Below are 25,646 nucleotides of genomic sequence, written 5' to 3'. Positions count from 1 at the left end.
TCAGGTGTACTGGAGAAGAGGCTGCGCCGGATAGTTGAACCTTGGATTCAGGAGGATCATTGTAGTTTTGGTCCTGGTCGTGGAACCTTGGACCAGCTCTTTAGTCTCGGCAGGGTCCTTGAGGGTGCATGGGAGTTTGCCCAACCAGTCTACATGTGCTTTGTGGACTTGGAGAAGGAGAGGAGCCAGATGAGGTGGTTTGGGCATCTGGTCAGGATGCCACCTGAACGCCTCCCTAGGGATTTGTTTTTAGGGCACGTCCGACCGGTAGGAGGCCACGGGGAAGACCCAGGACACGTTGGGAAGACTATCTCTCCCGGCTGGCCTGGGAACGCCTCGGGATCCCCCGGGAAGAGCTGGACGAAGTGGCTGGGGAGAGGGAAGTCTGGGCTTCCCTGCTTAGGCTGCTGCCACCGCGACCCGACCTCGGATAAGCGGAAGAAGATGGATGGATGGATGGAAGTTAAAATAAATACAACGATAAAATGCTTTAATTAATTGAATAATAAATTAATAAAATGACAAAATGTCAGATGAAAAAAAGAATATAAAACAGCTCTGAGACTTGCAGAGAAATATGAGAAAGCAAGCAATAAAATAAAATAAGCTAAATAACTGAGGCGCAAACTTCAACAGAAAAATATTCACGATTCATATGATTATTTTCATGGTATTACATTCACTCTAATCTGAAAGGTTGTTTATTTAGTTGGAGTCAGTTCGTCAGCTTGGTGCAGCATCCAAACTTTCACTTCCTGTTCAGCAGGAAATACTAGTGGCGCTCTCTGCTGGACTCTTATTGCAACAACATAACCTGCTTCTGATTTGATAAAGGCTTTTCTCCTGCCATCATTGTCAGGACGTCTTCATGGTGGACAGAAAAACCAAGAAGGTGACCCGCCTCTCTGGTAACTACTTGAAAACTTTTCTTTTCTTCACGCACAACATTCCAAACTTTGTCCTGCTTCCATTCTAGGCCTCTCTGGCGACTCCCACCTCTACGGCAGCTGGAAACTATTGACCGTTCAGGGAGACCTGATGGTGGTCTGCTGCTCCAGCCCCAACACACCCCCCACTCTGGTTAGAGACACACACACACACACACACACACACACACACACACACACACACACACACACACACACACACACACACACACACACACACACACACACACACACACACACAATCTGTTTGTCCCCTATTAAAACAAACTCAACCTACCATCAATTGGGACCCTATGCAAGCCCCGCCTCCATAATCCATTTGCTCGCTTTTTTCTTTGTGAAACAATTATTTATTTATTTAAAAAAAAAAAATCAAACTTGACTTCAGTTTTAAGTTTTTTTGCACTAAAACGAATCCATGAGGAATAAATTGTTCAATGATTAATTATTATTATTAATAATAATACTTATGATTAATAATATTACCAATGCTTATTATAATTTATAATAATAATGATTAATAATAATATTACATTATAGTAATACTTATTATTATTAATAATAATAATGCTTATTATTATTAATAGCAATACCTATTATAATAATGATGATTGATAATAATATTAGATTATAGTAATGCTTATTATTAATAATATATTAATAATAATAATTAATAATTATTATTATTGTAATTATATAATATCAATATTTTTTGTCTGAACCGGAATGTAAAAAATTGTACCAAAAAAACACAAATGTCTATTAGTTCAATAATGTATTATAATAATAAAATGTTAGATAAAAAATATTTAAAGATAAATATATAAAATGACAATGGTTATTATCATTAATAATAATAATGATGAATAGTAATAATCATTTAGTAATATTTTTTTATTGATAATAATAATAATAATAATACATAATAGTAATAATTATTAATAATATATTTATAATAATGATGATAATAAAATAATAATAATAATAATTTATTATTATTATATAATATCAATATTTTTTGTCTGAACCGGAATATAAAAAATGATTAAAAAAAGTCTTTGTTGGTTCAAAAATGTATTATAATAATAAAATGTCAGATAAAAAAGTATTTAAAGATAAATATATAAAATTATGATTATCATTATGAATATATTAATAATAATAATAATGATTGATAATAATAATATAGTATTATTTTTATTAATAATATGATATAATAGTAATAATGTTTAATAATAATATGATAATAATAATAATTACTAATACTATTGTTATTATTATATAATATCAATATTTTTTGTCTGAACCGGAATGTAAAAATGTATTAAAAAAAAAGAAGGAAATCTCTTTATTAGTTCAATAAGTATTATTATAATAATCAAATGTCATATAAAAAATATTTAAAGATAAATATATAAAATGATAATAATGATTATCATTAATAATATATTAATAATAAAAATAATAATAATTATTGTTGTTAACATTCCTATTAAGTTTAATATAACAATAATAATTAATAATATTAATGATAGTAACTATTAATAATAACTTGTATTATTATTTTATTAACATGCCTCAAAATTGGCAATGTAATTGCGCATATGTCAGCTAAAAGTATTTTATCCACACTTTTTGGATTTAATTTGAATTATAAGTATTTTTATGAAGATTGTATTTTATGATTTTATATTCATAATTTTTATAATTATTATTATTATTTATTTTTTGTCTTCTCGTAATTTTCTGTAAAGCACTTAGAATTTCCCTTTGTGCAAATTATGCTCTATAAAAAAAAACTTTGCTTATTTTAGTGCAAAATGTAATATCCCTCAAACATAAATGTACAAATCTTGCTACGACAATTTGGGACCAGAATGTGAATCCTGCACCTTTTTAAAAGAAAATCACCTCTGAGAACTCAGAATCAGCCATTATATTCTTATCAGTGCCGGTGCAAGAAGCAGCTGGGAATATGTTTATGGTAAAATTTCATTTGTTATTTGGAATATTTTACATGCGCTTCTTCACACAGAACGGGCCCAACCATGGATATGGGGACCCTACGCACGTATACGTGTTGTTGTCTTTTCTTACAAACCCCGTTTCCATATGGGTTGGGAAATTGTGTTAGATATAAATATAAACTGAATACAATGATTTGCAAATCCTTTTCAACCCATATTCAATTGAATGCACTACAAAGACAAGATATTTGATGTTCAAACTCATAAACTTTATTTTTTTTTTGCAAATAATAATTAACTTCGAATTTCATGACTGCAACACGTGCCAAAGTAGTTGGGAAAGGGCATGTTCACCACTGTGTTACATGGCCTTTCCTTAACAACACTCAGTAAACGTTTGGGAACTGAGGAGACACAAGTTTTAAGCTTCTCAGGTGGAATTCTTTCCCATTCTTGCTTGATGTACAGCTTAAGTTGTTCAACAGTCCGGGGGTCTCCGTTGTGGTATTTTAGGCTTCATAATGCGCCACACATTTTCAATGGCAGACAGGTCTGGACTACAGGCAGGCCAGTCTAGTACCCGCACTCTTTTACTATGAAGCCACGTTGATGTAACACGTGGCTTGGCATTGTCTTGCTGAAATAAGCAGGGGCGTCCATGGTAACGTTGCTTGGATGGCAACATATGTTGCTCCAAAACCTGTATGTACCTTTCAGCATTAATGGCGCCTTCACAGATGTGTAAGTTACCCATGTCTTGGGCACTAATACACCCCATACCATCACAGATGCTGGCTTTTCAACTTTGCGCCTAGAACAATCCGGATGGTTCTTTTCCTCTTTGGTCCGGAGGACACGACGTCCACAGTTTCCAAAAACAATTTGAAATGTGGACTCGTCAGACCACAGAACACTATTCCACTTTGTATCAGTCCATCTTAGATGAGCTCAGGCCCAGCGAAGCCGATGGCGTTTCTGGGTGTTGTTGATAAACGGTTTTCGCCTTGCATAGGAGAGTTTTAATTTGCACTTACAGATGTAGCGACCAACTGTAGTTACTGACAGTGGGTTTCTGAAGTGTTCCTGAGCCCATGTGGTGATATCTTTTACAGACTGATGTCGCTTGTTGATGCAGTACAGCCTGAGGGATCGAAGGTCACAGGCTTAGCTGCTTACGTGCAGTGATTTCTTCAGATTCTCTGAACCCTTTGATGATATTACGGACCGTAGATGGTGAAATCCCTAAATTCCTTGCAATAGCTGGTTGAGAAAGGTTTTTCTTAAACTGTTCAACAATTTGCTCACGCATTTGTTGACAAAGTGGTGACCCTCGCCCCATCCTTGTTTGTGAATGACTGAGCATTTCATGGAATCTACTTTTATACCCAATCATGGCACCCACCTGTTCCCAATTTGCCTGTTCACCTGTGGGATGTTCCAAATAAGTGTTTGATGAGCATTCCTCAACTTAATCAGTATTTATTGCCACCTTTCCCAACTTCTTTGTCACGTGTTGCTGGCATCAAATTCTAAAGTTAATGATTATTTGCAAAAAAAAAAAATGTTTATCAGTTTGAACATCAAATATGTTGTCTTTGTAGCATATTCAACTGAATATGGGTTGAGAGTGATTTGCAAATCATTGTCCATCCATCCATCCATCTTCTTCCGCTTATCCGAGGTCGGGTCGCGGGGGCAGCAGCTTAAGCAGGGAAGCCCAGACTTCCCTCTCCCCAGCCACTTCGTCCAGCTCCTCCCGGGGGATCCCGAGGCGTTCCCAGGCCAGCCGGGAGAGATAGTCTTCCCAGCGTGTCCTGGGTCTTCCCGGTGGCCTCCTACCGGTCGGACGTGCCCGAAACACCTTCCTAGGGAGGCGTTCGGGTGGCATTCTGACCAGATGCCCGAACCACCTCATCTGGCTCCTCTCGATGTGGAGGAGCAGCGGCTTTACTTTGAGCTCCCCCCGGATGACAGAGCTTCTCACCCTATCTCTAAGGGAGAGCCCCGCCACTCGGCGGAGGAAACTCATTTCGGCCGCTTGTACCCGTGATCTTGTCCTTTCGGTCATGACCCAAAGCTCATGACCATAGGTGAGGATGGGAACGTAGATCGACCGGTAAATCGAGAGCTTTGCCTTCCGGCTCAGCTCATTCTTCACCACAACGGATCGATACAGCGTCCGCATTACTGAAGATGCCGCACCGATCCGCCTGTCGATCTCACGATCCACTCTTCCCCCACTCGTGAACAAGACTCCGAGGTACTTGAACTCCTCCACTTGGGGCAAGATCTCCTCCCCAACCCGGAGATGGCACTCCACCCTTTTCCGGGAGAGAACCATGGACTCGGACTTGGAGGTGCTGATTCCTATCCCAGTCGCTTCACACTCGGCTGCGAACCGATCCAGCGAGAGCTGAAGATCTTGGCCAGAAGAAGCCATCAGGACCACATCATCTGCAAATAGCAGAGACCTAATCCTGCAGCCACCAAACCAGATCCCCTCAACTGCGCCTAGAAATTCTGTCCATAAAGGTTATGAACAGAATCGGTGACAAAGGGCAGCCTTGGCGGAGTCCAACCCTCACTGGAAACGTGTCCGACTTACTGCCGGCAATGCGGACCAAGCTCTGGCACTGATTATATAGGGAGCGAACTGCCACAATAAGACAGTCCGATACCCCATACTCTCTGAGCACTCCCCACAGGACTTCCCGGGGTACACGGTCGAATGCCTTCTCCAAGTCCACAAAGCACATGTAGACTGGTTGGGCAAACTCCCATGCACCCTCAAGGACCCTGCCGAGAGTATAGAGCTGGTCCACAGTTCCACGACCAGGACGAAAACCACACTGTTCCTCCTGAATCCGAGGTTCGACTATCCGGCGTAGCCTCCTCTCCAGTACACCTGAATAGACCTTACCGGGAAGGCTGAGGAGTGTGATCCCACGATAGTTGGAACACACCCTCCGGTTCCCCTTCTTAAAGAGAGGAACCACCACCCCGGTCTGCCAATCCAGAGGTACCGCCCCCGATGTCCACGCGATGTTGCAGAGTCTTGTCAACCAAGACAGCCCCACAACATCCAGAGCCTTAAGGAACTCCGGGCGGATCTCATCCACCCCCGGGGCCTTACCACCGAGGAGCTTTTTAACTACCTCGGCAACCTCAGCCCCAGAAATAGGAGAGCCCACCACAGATTCCCCAGGCCCTGCTTCCTCATAGGAAGACGTGCTGGTAGGATTGAGGAGGTCTTCGAAGTATTCCCTCCACCGATCCACAACATCCGCAGTCGAGGTCAGCAGAGCACCATCCCCACCATACACGGTGTTGACACTGCACTGCTTCCCCTTCCTGAGGCGGCGGATGGTGGTCCAGAATTGCTTCGAAGCCTGCCGGAAGTCTTTTTCCATGGCCTCCCCGAACTCCTCCCATGTCCGAGTTTTTGCCTCCGCGACCGCTGAAGCCGCACACCGCTTGGCCTGTCGGTACCTGTCTGCTGCCTCAGGAGTCCCATGAGCCAAAAGAACCCGATAGGACTGCTTCTTCAGCCTGACGGCATCCCTCAACGCCGGCGTCCACCAACGGGTTCTAGGATTACCGCCATGACAGGCACCAACTACCTTGCGGCCACAGCTCCAATCGGCCGCCTCGACAACAGAGGTACGGAACATCGTCCACTCGGACTCAATGTCCAGCACCTCCCTCGTGACATGTTCAAAGTTCTTCCGGAGGTGGGAATTGAAACTCTCTCTGACAGGAGACTCTGCCAGGCGTTCCCAGCAAACCCTCACAATACGTTTGGGCCTGCCAGGTCTGTCCGGCATCCTCCCCCACCATCGCAGCCAACTCACCACCAGGTGGTGATCGGTAGAAAGCTCCGCCCCTCTCTTCACCCGAGTGTCCAAAACATGAGACCGCAAATCCGATGACACAACTACAAAGTCGATCATGGAACTGCGGCCTAGGGTGTCCTGGTGCCAAGTGCACATATGGACACCCTTATGTTTGAACATGGTGTTTGTTATCGACAATCTGTAACGAGCACAAAAGTCCAATAACAGAACACCACTCGGGTTCAGATCTGGGCGGCCATTCTTCCCAATCACACCTCTCCAGGTTTCACTGTCGCTGCCAACATGAGCGTTGAAGTCCCCCAGTAGAACGAGGGAATCACCCGGGGGAGCACTCTCCAGTACTCCCTCGAGTGAATCCAAAAAGGGTGGGTACTCTGAGCTGCCGTTTGGCGCGTAAACGCAAACAACAGTCAGGACCCGTCCCCCCACCCGAAGGCGGAGGGAAGCTACCCTCTCGTCCACCGGGTTGAACTCCAACGTGCAGGCTTTGAGCCGAGGGGCAACAAGAATTGCCACCCCAGCCCGTCGCCTCTCACTGCCGGCAACGCCAGAGTGGAAGAGAGTCCAGCCCCTCTCAAGAGAAGTGGTTCCAGAGCCCTTGCTGTGCGTCGAAGTGAGTCCGACTATATCTAGCCGGAACTTCTCCACCTCACGCACTAGCTCAGGCTCCTTCCCCCCCAGCGAGGTGACGTTCCACGTCCCAAGAGCCACCTTATGTAGCCGAGGATCGGACCGCCAAGCGCCCTGCCCTCGGCTTCCGCCCAGCTCACACTGCACCCGACCTCTATGGCCCCTGCTATGGGTGGTGAGCCCATTGGAGGGGGGACCCACGTTGCCTCTTCGGGCAGTGCCCGGCCGGGCCCCACCTCCGGGCCTGGCTCCAGAGGGGGGCCCCGGTGACCCGCGTCCGGGCGAGGGAAATCTGGGTCCTTTGTTTTTGTTCTTCATCGAGGTCTTCGAGCTGCTCTTTGTCTGATCCCTCACCTAGGACCAGTTTGCCTTGGGAGACCCTACCAGGGGGCATAGAAACCCCCGGACAACATAGCTCCTAGGATCATTGGGACACGCAAACTCCTCTACCACGCACGTTTATATTTACATCTAACACAATTTCCCAACTCATATGGAAACAGGGTTTGTATCTCGCCTCTGCTCTCTGTATTTCCCCTCTAAATGCATGACTGAAGTTCTGTCTTCACATCCCCTCTTGAAGAAAGCCGCAGTAAACACAATTGTTCCTTAATGCTACTTTAACAGTATGTGTGTGTCTTCTTGTATTTTTACCCTTCTTGAGACATGAAGAAGGAAAAGTAGCTTCCATATGAGGAGGTGTGAACAAGTTAGGACATAAATCATGGTCCCAATACAGAAAAGTATTGCATCTAATGGAGAATGTCTCATTTGCACCCCTGGTGGTGAAATCTATCAAAATGGGGGTGGTCCCAAAAAGGAGGGATTTTTCAATGTGACTGTGTGTCGCTTTTAAAAGTGCTCCCCCTCTGGTCAACATGTAAAATAACAAGTGTGTGTAAAAATTTGAAGTGCTCCCCCTCTGGCCAACGTATGTAATAACAAGTGTGTGTAAGAAATTGAAATGCGCCCCCTTTGGCCAAAATTAATAAAAAAAAAAAAAAAAAATGTATATAGAGACATACTGTAATGACTTGAAGTAAATAATGAAGATTAAAAACCAATAACAAAAAAATAACTAAAAGCTTGCCTTTTTTATATTTGCATAGTATGTATTATATATTATTCATGTTGTAAATACAAATCTTTATATATCTAGAAAGGGTGGTCCTAAAGAGGTAGGCATTTTTCCGAGGTCTCAAGAAGATAACAAATACAAGAATATGTGGGTGTTTGTGTGTGTGTGTGTGTGTGTGTGTGTGTGTGTGTGTGTGTGTGTGTGTGTGTGTGTGTGTGAGTGTAGCTGCTAGGTTTCCTCCCTTCATCAGCTGAGCGTGAGGTGTCCTGGTGCCCCCTTCAGGAGCCCATCACCACTTTTGACTTCCAGTGGAGGATTCTAGAAGTGGAACCTCCGGCAGAAGAGTGCAACTCAAACTACCGTGAGGAAGACGAGAAGTAAAAAGTCACGTGTGATGGATGCTGGAGCCTTTTTGTGTGTTTGGTGTTCAGCTGACTTGAAGTTCGGAGCGGTCCTCGTCAAACCACACGGAAGTCCCCTCCGCGGCGCCAAGACCCCACTTGTGGTCTTCATCCATGGTAGTCCACCTTAAGAGTTAGAGGATCCAGAGTAGGTCCACCTTAAACTTCCTGCTGTGGCGTGCAGGTGGCCCACACTCCCAGTTTGCAGCGGAGTGGAACGTCACCACGGCTGGCCTGGTCTCGCTGGGCTTTGCTGTGCTGATGGGTGAGAACCTTCACTCCTCACTCTGCTCTTCTTTCTCTACTTCTACTTTCTATTCACAGTCAACTACCGCGGCTCCACGGGCTTTGGCCAGGACAGTATTTTGTCCCTCGTTGGACACATTGGACAACAAGACGTCAAAGATGTACAGGTACCTACAACGTGCTGTTTTTAAGAATCTACTGCACACACACTAGTCAAAGATCCTCTTTGTGACAGGAGCAGTCTGCTGTTTTTAATTGTTTTATATGCTGCACAAACACTAGGCCAAGATCCTCTATTTGACAGGAGTAGTGTGCTGTTTTTAAAGTATCAACTGCAAACCATTAGTCAAAGATCCTCTATGTGACAGTAGCAGTCTGCTGTATTTAATTGTTTTTAATTGTTTGCTGCACAAACACTAGTCAAAGATCCTCTATTTGACAGGAGCAGTCTGCTGCTCCCGCCTTTACAGGTATCGAAAATGAAAGTTAAGTTGACGTGACAGAGGCACTGCTGTTTTTTTCAGATTTACTGCAAAAATGCTAGTCAAAGATCCTCTATATGACAGGCACTGCTGTTTTTATCAGGTTTACTGCAAAAACGCTAGTCAAAGATCCTCTATGTGACAGGAGCAGTCTGCTGTTTTTAATTATTTGTTCCACAAACACTAATCAAAGATCCTCTGTGTGACAGGAGCAGTCTGCTGTTTTTAATTACCACACCAACTTTGTTTATAAAGCCTTTTAAAAACAAATATTTGTTCCACACACACTAATCAAATATCCTCTATGTGACAGGAGCAGTCTGCTGTTTTTAATAGATTTTAATTATTTGCTGCACAAACACTAATCAAAGATCCTCTATGTGACAGGAGCAGTCTGCTGTTTTTAATTATTTGTTGCACAAACACTAATCAAAGATCCTCCATGTGACAGGAGCAGTCTGCTGTATTTAATTGTTTTTAAATATTAGCTGCACAAACACTAATCAAAAATATTCTATTTGACAGGAGTAGTCTGCTGTTTTTAATTGTTTTTAATTATTTGCTGCACAAACATTAGGCAAAGATCCTCTATTTGACAGTAGTCGTCTGCTGTTTTTAAAGTATCAACTGCAAAACATTAGTCAAAGATCCTCTGTGACAGGAGCAGTCTGCTGTGTTTAATTATTTGTAATTATTTGCTGCACAAACACTAGTCAAAGATCCTCTATTTGACAAGAGCAGTCTGCTATTTTTAATTGTTTTTAATTATTTGTCGACCCCGAAAGGGACAAGCAGTAGAAAATGGATGGATGGATGTTGCACAAACACTAGGCAATGATCCTCTATTTGACAGGAGTAGTCTGCTGTTTTTAATTGTTTTTATTTTTTGCTGCACAAACGCTAGGCAATGATCCTCTAAGTTAAAAGTTAAAGTACCAATGATAGTCACACACACACACTAGGTGTGGCGAAATTATTCTCTGCATGTGACCCATCACCCTTGATTACCCCCTGGGAGGTGAGGGGAGCAGTGAGCAGCAGCGGTGGCCGTGCACCCGGGAATCATTTTTTGGTGATTTAACCCCCAATTCCAACCCTTGATGCTGAGTGCCAAGCACGGAGGTAATGGGTTCTATTTTTATAGTCTTTGGTATGACTCGACCGGGGTTTGAACTCACAACTTACCGATCTCAGGGCGAACACTTTAACCACTTGACAGGAGTAGTCTGCTGTTTTTAAAGTATCAACTGCAAAACATTAGTCAAAGATCCTCTATGTGACAGTAGCAGTCTGCTGTATTTATTTGCTGCACAAACACTAGTCAAAGATCCTCTAAGTGACAGGAGCAGTCTGCTGTATTTATTTGCTGCACAAACACTAGTCAAAGATCCTCTATTTGACAGGAGAAGTCTGCTGCTCCTGCCTTGACGGGTATCGAAAATGAAAGTTAAGTTGACGTGACAGAAGCACTGCTGGGTTTTTTTCAGATTTACTGCAAAATGCTAGTCAAAGATCCTCTGTATGACAGAGGCACTGCTGTTTTAATCAGATTTACTGCAAAAACGCTATGTGACAGGAGCAGTCTGCTGTTTTAAATTGTTTTTAATTATTTGCTTCACAAACACTAGGCAAAGATCCTCTATATATCAGGAGCAGTCTGCTGTTTTTAATCATTCACTGCAAAAACGCTAGTCAAAGATCCTCTATATAATAGGCGCATACTGCGTTTTTAATTACACTCTGCAAAAAAGTTAGTCAAAGATCATTTATATAAATAAGGGCACTCTGCTGGTATTAGGTATCTACTGCAAAAATGCTGATCAAAGATCCTCTATATAACAGAAGCACTGTTTTTTTTTCAGATGTACTACAAAAACGTTAGTCAAAGATCATCTATATGACAGGAGCAGTCTTAAGTATGAACTGCACGAACACAAGTCAAAGATCCTCCATATGACAGAAGCCGTTTTATTTTTTAATATTTACTATAAAAATGCTATCAGTCAAAGATCATTTATATAACAAGAGCCCTCTGCTGGTATTAAGTATCCACTGCATTAACGCTGGTCAAAGATCCTCTATATGACAGAAACGCTGCTGTTTTTTTTTTTTTAATATACTGCAAAAGTGCTAGTCAAAGATCTTCTAAATGACAGGAACACTGCTGGTTTTAGGAACTCACTGCAAAAACAATAGTCAATAATCCTCTTTATGACAAGGACACTGCTGTTATTTTTAATAGATGTACTGTAAAAATACTTGTAAAAGATCCTCTACATGACCGAAACACTGCTGTTTTTTTGGCAATACTGCAAAAATGCTAGTCAAAGATCTTCTATTTGACAGGAGCACTCTGTCACGTATTTATGATGTATTTGACGTATTTATCATGTATTTATGACTTATTTATGATGTGTTTATGATGTATTTGATGTATTTATGACATATTCATGACATATTCATGACATATTCATGACGTATTTGACGTATTTATGATGTATTTGACGTATTTATGATGTATTTGACATATGACTTATTTATGATGTATTTGACGTATTTATGATATATTTATGACGTATTTATGACATTTATGACGTATTTATGACATTTATGGCGTATTTATGATGTATTTGACGTATTTATGATGTATTTAACTTATCAATGTATTTATGACATATTTATTGCATCCTTATGATGTATTTGACGTATTTATGACATATTTATGATATTTATGACACATTTGACGTATTTATTATGTATTTGACATATGACATATTTACGAAGTATTTATGATGAATTTGATGTATTTATGACATATTTATGATGTACTTCACTTATTTATGATGTATTTGACATATTTATGATGTATTTATGATGTATTTGACGTATTTATGACATATTTATGACATATTTGATGTATTTATGATGTTTTTGACGTATTTATGATGTATTTGCAGTATTTATGACGAATTTATGACATATTTATGACGTGTTTGTGATGTATTTGGCGTATTTATGATGTATTTGACATATTTATGATGTATTTAAAGTGTCAACGTATTTATGACGTATTTATGACATATTAACGTATTTATGATGTATTTGACATATTTATGATGTATTTATGATGTATTTGACGTATTTATGACATATTTACGACGTTTTTGTGATGTATTTTACGTACTTATGACATATTTTTGACATATTTATGACGTATTTATGATGTATTTGATGTATTTATGACATATTTATGACATTTATGACGTATTTATGACATTTATGACGTATTTATGACATATTTATGACATTTATGACGTATTTATGATGTTTTTGGCGTATTTATGATGTATTTGACGTATTTATGATGTATTTAACGTATCAATGTATTTATGACATATTTATTGCATCCTTATGATGTATTTGACGTATTTATGACATATTTATGACACATTTGACGTATTTATTATGTATTTGACATATGACATATTTACAAAGTATTTATGATGAATTTGATGTATTTATGACATATTTATGATGTACTTGACTTATTTATGATGTATTTGACGTATTTATATATTTTATGTATTTGACATATTTATGATGTATTTATGATGTATTTGACGTATTTATTACATATTTATGACATATTTGATGTATTTATGATGTTTTTGACATATTTATGATGTATTTGAAGTATTTATGACGTATTTATGACATATTTATGACGTGTTTGTGATGTATTTGGCGTATTTATGATGTATTTGACATATTTATGATGTATTTAAAGTGTCAACGTATTTATGATGTATTTATGACATATTAACGTATTTATGATGTATTTGACATATTTATGATGTATTTATGATGTATTTGACGTATTTATGACATATTTACGACGTTTTTATGATGTATTTTACGTACTTATGACATATTTTTGACATACTTATGATGTATTTGATGTATTTATGACATTTCTGATGTATTTATGACATTTATGACGTATTTATGACATTTATGACGTATTTATGACATATTTATGACATATCTATGATGGTATTATTGACATATTTTTTACTTATTTATGGTGTATTAATGATGTATTTATGGTGTGTTTATGACATTTATGACGTAATCATGATGTATTTATGGCATATTTATGATGTATTTATGATGTCTTTGCCATATTTTTGACTTATTTATGACATATTTATGATGTATTAATGACGGATTTATGGCGTTTACCCAGAGGGCCGTGCTCACCGCGCTGCACAGCGACGGGACCCTGGACGGCGAGCGTGTGGCCGCCATGGGAGGTTCCCACGGAGGCTTCCTGTCGTGCCACCTGGTGGCGCAGTACCCGGACTTCTACCGAGCGTGTGCGGCCAGGAACCCCGTCATCAACGCCGCCACCTTGCTGGGCACCAGCGATATCGTGGACTGGTGAGTGGCCCGCACCCGACGCCATCATTGTCACATGACCAAAGGTGTTTCCATGTGGACCCTCAGGCGCTACACCAGCGTGGGCTTGCAGTACTCCTACCAGCACACGCCCACTGCTGAGGCGCTGGCGGCCATGTTGGAGAGGTCCCCCATCGTGCACGCTGCGCAGGTCGGATGCACTTTCAGACACAAATGTGGAAAAATGACACTACAGACAAAAGTCACAGCATTTGCAGATAAATGACCTTTTTACATGACTTAATACTATTTTTTAATAATAAATACTAATAATAATAATAACAATTAGTCCAGTGTTTCTCAATTTCTTTGTACGCCAAAGAATCACTTAATTAAATATTCAAACACAGTGTTACTGTTCAAATTGTGTGTAATGTGACAGTGGCCAAAAATATGAAATATACTTGTTAAGTAAAACCTCTGCCTTGTTTCTAATGAATTCTTAGGCCTACTCTGCTACTGTATTTTAATGTTGCTCATTGTGGTGGTACTTGGTGAAGAACCACCGGTCTATAAAGTTGTTATAAGTACACCTCTGCATAACATTGTATCTATATTCACATCAAATAAATAAACATAGAGCAACTTTCAACAAACAATGACACAAAAGATTCATGGTGCATTAATTTATACGAAATGTCATTAGTTTGTATCCTTATTGAAACTATAACATTTTTTTGACCGACTGGAACCACTTGATGCTGAAAAATAAAATTAATTAAATCAATAAATAATACATTTAAATAACTAGCCATAGCCAATAATGATAAATTATGAATAATATTGGCACTCAGCCTCAAGGGTTGGAATTGGGGATTAAATCACCAAAAATGATTCCCGGGCGTGGCCACCGCTGCTGCCCACTGCTCCCCTCACCTCCCAGGGGGTGATCAAGGGTGATGGGTCAAATGCAGAGAATAATTTCGCCACACCTAGTGTGTGTGTGACAATCATTGGTACTTTAACTTTTTAACTTTAAATTATACATTTAATAACAAATCAATAATTATAAATAAATAATTACTAATAAATAAACAATACATTTAAATAAGTCAATAATGATAAATAATAAATAGTGAATAATAAATAATACATAATACATTTAAATAACAAATCAATAATGATAATAATAATAAATGATGCATTTTTTAATCAATAAATAATACATTCAAATAACAAATCAATAATAATAAATGAATAAAAAAAATAAAAAAAATCAATAAACAATACATCCATCCATCCATCCATTCATTTTTTTCCGCTTATCCGAGGTCGGGTCGCGGGGGCAGCAGCCTAAGCAGGGAAGCCCAGACTTCCCTCTCCCCAGCCACTTCGTCCAGCTCTTCCCGGGGGCTCCCGAGGCGTTCCCAGGCCAGCCGGGAGACATTGTCTTCCCAACGTGTCCTGGGTCTTCCCCGTGGCCTCCTACCGGTCGGACGTGCCCTAAACACCTCCCTAGGGAGGCGTTCGGGTGGCATCCTGACCAGATGCCCGAACCACCTCATCTGGCTCCTCTCGATGTGGAGGAGCAGCGGCTTTACTTTGAGCTCCCCCCGGATGGCAGAGCTTCTCACCCTATCTCTAAGGGAGAGCCCCGCCACCTGGTGGAGGAAACTCATTTCGGCCGCTTGTACCCGTGATCTTGTCTTTTCGGTCATAACCCAAAGCTCATGACCATAGGTGAGATGGGAACGTAGATCGACCAGGAAATTGAGAGCTTTGCCTTCCGGCTCAGCTCCTTCTTCACCACAACGGATCGATACAGCGTCCGCATTACTGAAGACGGCGCACCGATCCGCCTGTCGATCTCACGATCCACTCTTACATCACTCGTGAACAAGACTCAGAGGTACTTGAACTCCTCCACTTGGGGCAGGGTCTCCTCCGCAACCCGGAGATGGCACTCCACCCTTTTCCGGGCGAGAACCATGAACTCGGACTTGGAGGTGCTGATTCTCATCCCAGTCGCTTCACACTTTGCTGCGTACCGATCCAGTGAGAGCTGAAGATCCTGGCCAGATGAAGCCATCAGGACCACATCATCTGCAAAAAGCAGAGACCTAATCCTGCAGCCACCAGAACGGCAGATCCACAGGATCCCCTCAATGCCTTGACTGCGCCTAGAAATTCTGTCCATAAAAGTTATGAACAGAATCGGTGACAAAGGGCAGCCTTGGCGGAGTCCAACCCTCACTGGAAACGTGTCCGACTTACTGCCGGCAATGCGGACCAAGCTCTGACACTGATCATACAGGGAGTGGACCGCCACAGTCAGACAGTCCGATACCCCATACTCTCTGAGCACTCTCCACAGGACTTCTTGAGGGACACGGTCGAATTCCTTCTCCAAGTCCACAAAGCACATGTAGACTGGTTGGGAAAACTCCCATTCACCCTCAAGGACCCTGCCGAGAGTATAGAGCTGGTCCACAGTTCCACGACCAGGACGAAAACCACACTGTTCATCCTGAATCCGAGGTTCGACTATCCGGCGTAGCCTCCTCTCCAGTACACCTGAATAGATCTTACCGGGAAGGCTGAGGAGTGTGATCCCACGATAGTTAGAACACACCTTCCGGTTCCCCTTCTTAAAGAGAGGAACCACCACCCCGGTCCGCCAATCCAGAGGTACCGCCCCCGATGTCCACGCGATGCTCCAGAGTCTTGTCAACCAAGACAGCCCCACAGCGTCCAGAGCCTTAAGGAACTCTGGGCGGATCTAATCTACCCATGGGACCTTGCCACCGAGGAGCTTTTTAACTACCTCAGCAACCTCAGCCCCAGAAATAGGAGAGCCCATCACAGATTCCCCAGGAAATTCTTCCTCATAGGAAGACGTGTTGGTGGGATTGAGGAGGTCTTCGAAGTATTCCCTCCACCGATCCACAACAACCGCTGTCGAGGTCAGCAGAACACCATCCTCACCAGACACGGTGTTGATAGTGCACTGCTTCCCCTTCCTGAGGCGGCGGATGGTGGTCCAGAATCGCTTCGAATTCGTCCGGAAGTCGTTTTCCATGGCTTCCCCGAACTCCTCCCATGTCCGAGTTTTTGCCTCCGCGACCGCTGAAGCCGCACACCGCTTGGCCTGTCGGTACCTGTCCGCTGCCTCAGGAGTCCTATGAGCCAAAAGAACCCGATAGGACTCTTTCTTCAGCTTGACGGCATCCCTCACCGCCGGTGTCCACCAACGGATTCTAGGATTACCGCCACAACAGGCACCAACTACCTTGCGGCCACAGCTCCAATCAGCCGCCTCGACAATAGAGGTAAACAGGATTTAAACAATACATTTAAATAGCAAATCAATAATGATAAATAAATAATACATACGTAAATAATACATTTAAATAACAAACCAATAATGATAAATAAATATGAAACAATAATAATCAATACATCAATAAATACATTCAAACAAAAAAAACCATGATAAATAAATAATGAATAATAAATGACCAAAAATTTAAATAACAAATCAATAATGATAAATACATAATACATTAATCAATAAATAATACATTTAAATTACAAATCAATAATACTAAATAAATAATAAATATTGAATAATAAATTAATCAATAAATAATACATTTAAATAGCAACTCAATGATGGATAAATAATAAATAAATAAATACAACATTTAAATAAATCAATAATGATAAATGAATGTAAAAATTTAAATTCTATTAATAATACATTTAAATAACAAATCCATCCATCCATCTATTTTCTACGGCTTGACCCTGTGGTGGTGGTGGGGGGTGCTAGAGCCCATCTCAGCTGCACTCATCGCAGTAAATAACAAATCAATAATTATTTATCATTTTATATATAAATAACAAATCAATAATGATAAATAAATAATACATTCAAATTGATCAGTATCATTAACAATATATAAAACCGACAAAGCAAAAACTGAATAAAACAAGTTTTGCAGGAAGTCAGGATCAATAACTACAATTGGCTTTTCGAAGCGTGTTTGAAGCCTGATACTGATAAAGCATGTTCCCCTGGCATGGCAGCGCGCCCACCTCCTCACCACAACTACAACAGCTTCCATGAACAGACCATTTTTTTGTCCATATCACGTAGATCAAGGCGCCTGTGCTCCTCATGCTGGGCGCCAGAGACCGGCGAGTGTCTCCTCACCAAGGACTGGAGCTCTACAAGGCGCTCAAGAGCAGAGCGTCGCCTGTCAGGTAGGAAGGAAGGCAGATGTTGGCTAGCAAGGAAATACCACAGTTATGTGATAACTGTTGTTTGCAGGTTGTTATGGTTTGCAGAGGAGGGACACGCTTTGTCCAGAGTGGACACTCAGGCTCAGTGCTTCCTCAACGTGGTGCTGTGGCTGCACCAACACCTTTAAACAACCTCGGTCATTTTGTAATACTACTTGTCTTCATCCTCAATCAAAGCCTGCATTCTATTGTTGATGCCAGGGAAACATCTCCAGCAGGGGGCAGCCTCCATCTAGCATAGCAGTTTTCACACTTAAAACCATGAATTGTTTATATTTCATACTCACTAGATAACTGCTGTGTTTGTACTTACTCGCCGGCGACACAATACACACCAAATACAATCATCAAATTGATAGAATAAAGTTTTTAAAATGTTATGAGAATACTGTCTTGTCATGTCAATTTGCGATAACTATGTAAAAATAAAAAAGTTTAAATTTTGCCAGAATAAAAGTGTAATACCACAAGAAAAAAGTAAGAAAATAAATACATTGGAAGATTTTTTATCAAAATAAAATCATTTTATGTGAGGGAAAAATAATAAAAATGTTTTTTTAATAAAGTCATAATATTACAAGAAAAAAGTTACAATTGTAAAGATCATAATTTTATGAAAAAAAATTCATATTTGTAACAGTTTTATTTTGAAAGGAAAAAATATGCAGGGGAAAAAAAAACAAAGTTAGAAGAACAGAATAAATTAATTAAACAGTAACAACCATAATAATAACATTTATGAAAATAATGCCATAATCTTATGGGGGAAGTGGTAATTTTATGAGATTAAAAATCACATTTTACAGGACAAAAGTTGTATTTTTTCTTTACAAAAATATAGTTTGATTGATTGAGAAGTTTATTGACATCTTAAAGAATTGAATCCACGTAAGGCAAATGGATGGCACAAAAAGCCAAAAGGCTTGTTTCCATTGTGGTCCATTAAATATTCATCACATTTCATACATTCAATAATAAAATATTTATAACCTGTAACATGTATATAAAAAAATATGTTTAAAAAATGGATGAATTATGTACATATACACAGTATACATGTCAGGTGAATTGAAAAACAATATATACAAAAAATGGGGTGTGTGGTATATACACTATGTACATGACTAGGCACATGTTGACTCCAACAGTGTGCAAAACAGAATGAGAAAATATATATACACTATAACCACATATAAATATATATATATATATACACTATAACCACATACAAATATATATATATATATATATACACTATAACCACATATAAACAGTGTTGGGACTAACGTGTTACAAAGTAACGCGTTACTGTAACGCCATTATTTTCGGCGGTAACGAGTAGTCGAACGCGTTATTTTTTATATTCAGTAACTCAATTACCGTTACCACATGATGCGTTACTGCGTTTTTTTACGTTATTTTTTATATAGTATCGGCTAGAAACTGAGAAGATCTGAGTGTGTTTTTAATTGGAAAGTTGCAGTGTCGTCCTTCTGAATCATCTTGTGTCACAAGGAAGAGAAGAGGCGCGCTGTGTCGGGGTGTGTGTGTGGGGCGGGGGAGCGTGTCTGTGTTTACTAACAAGACATCATGGGGAAGCCAAGTTTCTTAACATGGAGATATTCTCACTACTTTTCTTTTGTCGAGCACAAAGAAAAGAACATTTTAGTTAAATGTAAGTTGTGTCTTGGATCAAAGATCCCATCTACTGCCCAAAACAGCAATTCAAATCCGCTGAAACACCTACAAAAGTAACATGCTTGGACGAAGCTAGTAAAGAGAGACACACTTCACCTAAGGATTTTAACGGAGGGACTGCTAGCCAGGACAACATTGATAGAGCCATTGCAGCGTATGTGCTAGAAGACATGCAGGCTATTTCTACAGTGGAGTCACCCACTTTCAGGCAGCTAATTAGCATGATAGCGGGCGTCAAACGGCAAATGGCACGAAAACATGTTCCAAGTACCTGGACACAGTGGACAGTGAGTACATAAACATGGAAAGCAAGTTAAAGAAAACACTCCAAACTCGGCCTCTGCTCATCATTCAGCACTGAAGGTACACACACTCATGTCAATTCTCTGATATACTCTTTCATTCTAGACTTCTAGAGTGTTTGATTATCACATCACTCTAAATGTATAGACTATAAAGTTCACACATAAAGAGGGATCCCAGTGGGCCAGGCCAATCTTTCCTTTTCTCTAAACTAAAACTGGGGAAATGCGTAGTGTTCTGGGCTTCACTGAAGACATGATTTTATTTCACAATTCCTTGAGAGAAAAAAACGCCTGGTTAGGCGTGTGCTGTATATAGTGACATGATATATAATCATGTCATGTGTGCCTTCCTTGCGTGAAGCCAAGTTTACAGCTATGTTGTGACATGTTGTGACATGTTATTATGCTGTTTGTTACTTATGTATGTTATGTTGCAGCTATTCAAAATAGTTTTGTCAATTTGTTCTGGCCTGATATAGATTGGCCCTTTGAAACATATCTTTGTCTTTGAGTGTTGTATGTAGACCACATTGCTTAGCAGAGTTCAGTGATGCAAATGCATGTCAAGTTGATCAACAGATTGTATTATTCTCCAGTGTAATAACAGTACTGAAATGAAGTAACTAAATAGTTACTTATCACAGTAACGCATTACTTTTTGGTGTAAGTAACTGAGTTAGTAACTGAGTTACTTTTGAAATAAAGTAACTAGTAACTATAACTAGTTACTGGTTTTCAGTAACTAACCCAACACTGCTATAAATATATGTTCACTATAACCACATATAAATACTGTATATATACACTATAACCACATATAAATATATATACACTTTAACCACATATAAATATGTATACACTATAACCACATATAAATATATATACACTATAACCACATATAAATATATATACACTATAACCACATATCAATATATATACACTATAACCACATATAAACCTGCTTGATTCTTCGAAGAGTTACCGGGGATCAATTTTGGTTCAGATCAGGTAGAGGTTGAGCTGAGCCATGATTTTATAGTTCTAATGTTTAGGAATTTTATTTTTATTTTGTAGCAATAAAGTAATAAAATGACAAGTAGAAAGTTGCAATACAAAAATATTACATACAAAATACAAAAAATATTACTGAATATAACTGAATATAACAAAGTTAGTCAAATAAAATCAATTATTATAAGAAATGATTGCAATAAAGTGGAAAATTGTGGCATATTAACTGAAAAAGCTGTATCTTTTTCAAAACCAAAGTTCTAATATTACAGAAAGAAGGTTGGATTTTGCAATATTAATTTAACAGAAACACCCCCATCGGAATATTACAAGAAAAAATTTGCAAAAGAAAAATAAATTATATAAGAACAATTAAACAAATTTACGATAACAAAACAAATGTACTGGGGAAAAAGTGGTCATTGTATAAGACAAAAATTGTAATTTTACAAGAAATATATTTTAAAGAAAATGTTTAATATTTTGAGAGAAATATGCAGTAATCAAATTTCAAGTAGAACCTTGTAATACAAAAAAAGGACCTGATACAACAAAAAAAGTTGGTCAAAGAGAATAAATTAATATTAGAAAATAATTGCAATATTAAATTAAAAAAGCGAAAAAAAAAATAATTAAATTTTACAAAATCAAAGTTTAATGTTTATGAAAATAAAGTCCTAATATAACAGAAAAATGTTGGATTTTGCAATATTCAAGTAAATAGATTACAAGTAAAAGGTTGTAAAATTTAAAAAGAAATCTTAGAATATCACAAGAAAAAAGTTTGAAAAAGACCAAAAAATTATGAGATAACTGAAGCTAAATTTACAAGAATACAACTTTAATGTTATGGGGAAAAAAATACTTTTGTGAGACTAACATTTTAATTTTACAAGACAAACTATTTTACAAAAATATAGTTCTGATATTTAGAAAAAAAGGTTTGAGTTTGCAGCAATAAAGTAATCAAATTACAAGTAGAAAGTTGTAATACAATATAGGTCTGACTACAACAAGAAAAGAGTCAAATAGAATAAATTATTATGAGAAAACATTTGCATTTTCAAATCAATTACATGTAAAATATGGTCATTGTACAAGAAAAATATGTCATTTTTAGGAAAATAAAGTCCTATTATTACAGAAAAAAGTTGAACTTTGCAATATCCAAGTAATCAAATTACAAGTAAAAAGTTTTACATTTTAAAGAAACCCCCCCAGAATATAACAATGAAAATAGAAAAAACGTGAAAAAATTTAAGCTAAATAAACAAAGAAAAAAGACAATATTATGGGGAAAAAACTAACATTTTATGTGACTAAAATCCAAAATTTTTAATGAAAATGAAGTTGGAATATTTTAAGAAAAAAAAGTTTAATTTTGCAGCAATTAAGTAATCAAATTATGAAAAAAGTTGTCATTGAAATAAAAATAAAGGTCGGAATATAACAAGAAAACAAAAACAAACCAAAGAGAATAAATTATTATAAAAAACACATTTTGCAATTTTGCAAGTATAAAGCAACATTATGTGAAAAAGTGGTAATTTTACAAGGCTTAAAGTAAAGTAAATAATGTTTTTTATGATATTAAAGAAAAAAAGGTTGGATTTTGGAAGAATAAAGCAACATTAGGTGAAAAAGTGGTAATTTCACAGGGCCTAAAATAAAGTAAATTAAAAAATATCATAATATTAAAGAAAAAAAGGTTGGGTTTTGCAAGAATAAAGTTGTCAATTTACTAGTAAAAAGTTGTAATTTTAAAGAAACCCCCCGGAATATTACAAGAAAAATAAATAAAATATACATGAGAAAATGTAAGCAAATTTACGAAGAAGTAAAAATAATTTGATGGGGAAACAAGAAAATGTTATGCGACTGAAATCTTTATTTTTTCATGAAAATGAAGTTGTAATATTTTAAGAAAATATTTGCAGCAATAAAGTAATCAAATTACAAAAAAAGTTGTAATTGAAATTAAAAATCAAAAATATAACAAGAAAATAAAAAAAACTAAGAGAATAAATTATTTTAAAAAGCATTTGCAATTTTACAAGAATAAAGCAACATGTGAAAAAAGTGGTAATTTTACAAGACTTTTACTGAAATAAAGTAGATATTTTTTTATAATAAAGAAAAACAGGTTGGATTTTGGAAGAATAAAGCAACAGGTGAAAAAGTGGTAATTTTACAAGGCTTAGAATAAAGTAAATAATGTTTTTGTTTAATGTTAAAGAAAAAAAAGGTTGGATTTAGTCAATTTACTGGTAAAAAGTTGTAATTTTGTGATGTTGTTGAGACAGTTGAAATGATGAAAATGACTGTCCCATACAAAGTCTACCTAGCAACAAGTGGGCAGACTGAGCAGAAAAAAAAGAGCAATCGTGCTGTCAAGTTTTACAAACCAATAATAATGAGAGGAGTTTGTGTAGTTGATGAAAAATGCCATAAAGGCTCAATAAAAACCGCCGCTGATTATGGCCGCTGACCCTCAGCTTGACGTCCAAGTGTTTGAGATGTCTCCCATCACTCGGACACAACGGTGGTGATAAGTGCCGCCATCGCGGTGAGGATGAGGTCACGGTAACGTGGGCGCGGGTGAGCTCACCCCGTGGGGATGGAGTGCGGAGACGGCGCTGACGAGCAAGCCGAAGAAAAGACGGCGCTTGACGGACAGAAGGAGACCTTCACGCCTCTCCGCTGTGTGGGCCGAGGCCCTGAGACGGACCATTGTTCCAGCAGCACCATGGCGCTGGTGATGGCCGCGTGTGGGTGGCGGACAAAGGCAGGAAGGACTGCAGGCGGACGAGACGGGACAAAGGAGTTCTTGCTTGTTCTGATGCTTCCTGTCTGGCCAAGAAAGACGACACAAAGTTGACGTCACAAAAACCAAAAGCTTTGATTTGTTCTTAAGACCACCGTCAGTTTTTTCGATCCATTAGGGGCAAGTGAGGCAGTGCCCCATCAGATCCACCAGATGGTGCTAGTCTTGCCTTGATGCCCACGGGAAGAAGTTCCGTCATCTTGCTTCCTGTCCCTGCCAGCTCTCCCTGTCCTTTCTCTCCTGCAACTATCACATTCTGCCTAGCAACAAGCCACCACGGAAAAGATCATCATTTAAGTTTTGCAACAAGTATTATTATTATTTTACACGATAGTGGTGTATATTTATTGGAAAATGTCTTAAATTATGAAAAAATATTTTAAAATGAGAATACATTCAGTAATGAAAATAAAAAGGTATTCTAAAAATACAAATTTCTGAAAAAGTTGTCATTTTACGAACAAAGTCACAATGCAAATGAGAAAAGTAATTTTACGTGGATATATTTTTAAGACAGTAAAGTTGTATTAATAGAATGGTGTGTAAATATCTACACACATATATATATATATATATATATACATATATATATATACATACATACATACAGTACATACATATTTTTTCCAAGAAGATGCCGCTGTAGTGGCTGCTGGTGGCAGGAGCTCTGTGCTCTTGTGTCATCCTTTTGTGTTCCGGATGTTTCCCTCTTGTTTTCATGTGGGTTTTTTTGCCTTTTGGTTGGGGACCCTTTGGGACTGTGTGACAAGGGGTGGCACTTTCGTGACTTCTGCGGTTCTTTTTTGTGAACTTCTGGATCTGCATCCCGGGAGCCTTTTGGCCATGGAGACCAGCTGCTGGGTCTCTGCCACACCACAGTCCGTTTGGAGAGACCGGAGGAGATGCAGATGAAGAGACAGGGCTGCGGAGCGCCGGGACGGACAAGCTTCACAGTGTCTTGGCTGTGTGAGCATGTATCGGACACCTCAGTCTCCTTGGACGTGTCCTCGCTCATCCATGCAGACTGGACACTGGCCGAGAGTTGGTGGGCGGTTGCTTTGTTGGGTCTGCTCCTGTCTCTGGCCATGCTCCCTCCACCCCAGCAGACGATGGCGTGGAACACGGCAGAGGCCATCTCAGTGTATATGTTTTTTGTTGTTGTTGTTATTGTTTTACTTTTGTGGCTGTGTGTAGAAGTGGCTGGTTGCATCAGCTCTGCTCTTTTAATGTCTTTAATGTCCTTTGTGTTCTTTGAAGTTTGATGTTTCCCTCTTACACACATGTTTATGTGTGCTATGGTTATGAGGTGTTTTTGCCTTGGCCTCAGTCTGGACCCCCTCTCCAGGGGCCCAGGCTTAGACTGACTATTTTTGTTTCTCACCTTTTTTGTAAGGGGCACTGGAAGTTGGCAGACCCGTCAGCGATCCTGTTCTGTCTCCCTGTAATGTTTGTCTTCTCTTGAATGGGATTGTGTTGAAAATCTTAATTTATCCTCGGGGA

General features: G+C 39.1%; 1 protein-coding gene across 2 annotated transcripts in view; it reads left to right on the top strand.

The window, feature by feature from the left end:
- Positions 1 to 18,688, top strand: part of LOC133622672 (acylamino-acid-releasing enzyme) — a 35,147-nt gene extending 16,459 nt beyond the window's left edge. Inside the window, exons 13-22 of one of the 2 annotated variants that reach the window (XM_061985515.2) lie at positions 835 to 892; positions 977 to 1,080; positions 8,702 to 8,837; positions 8,908 to 8,994; positions 9,062 to 9,142; positions 9,202 to 9,290; positions 13,852 to 14,045; positions 14,112 to 14,214; positions 18,163 to 18,269; positions 18,337 to 18,688. In XM_061985515.2, coding sequence (XP_061841499.2) covers positions 835 to 892; positions 977 to 1,080; positions 8,702 to 8,837; positions 8,908 to 8,994; positions 9,062 to 9,142; positions 9,202 to 9,290; positions 13,852 to 14,045; positions 14,112 to 14,214; positions 18,163 to 18,269; positions 18,337 to 18,436 — 1,059 coding nt within the window. In that variant the 3' untranslated portion in view covers positions 18,437 to 18,688. Of the gene's footprint in view, positions 1 to 834; positions 909 to 976; positions 1,081 to 8,701; positions 8,838 to 8,907; positions 8,995 to 9,061; positions 9,143 to 9,201; positions 9,291 to 13,851; positions 14,046 to 14,111; positions 14,215 to 18,162; positions 18,270 to 18,336 lie in introns of both variants that reach the window. The other variant, XM_061985517.2, reaches the window with a different exon arrangement.
- Positions 18,689 to 25,646: the final 6,958 nt, after the last annotated feature.

This window comes from Nerophis lumbriciformis, linkage group LG23, assembly GCF_033978685.3.
Source record: "Nerophis lumbriciformis linkage group LG23, RoL_Nlum_v2.1, whole genome shotgun sequence".
NCBI classification, from domain to species: Eukaryota; Metazoa; Chordata; class Actinopteri; order Syngnathiformes; family Syngnathidae; genus Nerophis; species Nerophis lumbriciformis.
Note: the sequence above shows the minus strand (reverse complement) of the source record. Positions and strands in the feature narration are given on the sequence as shown.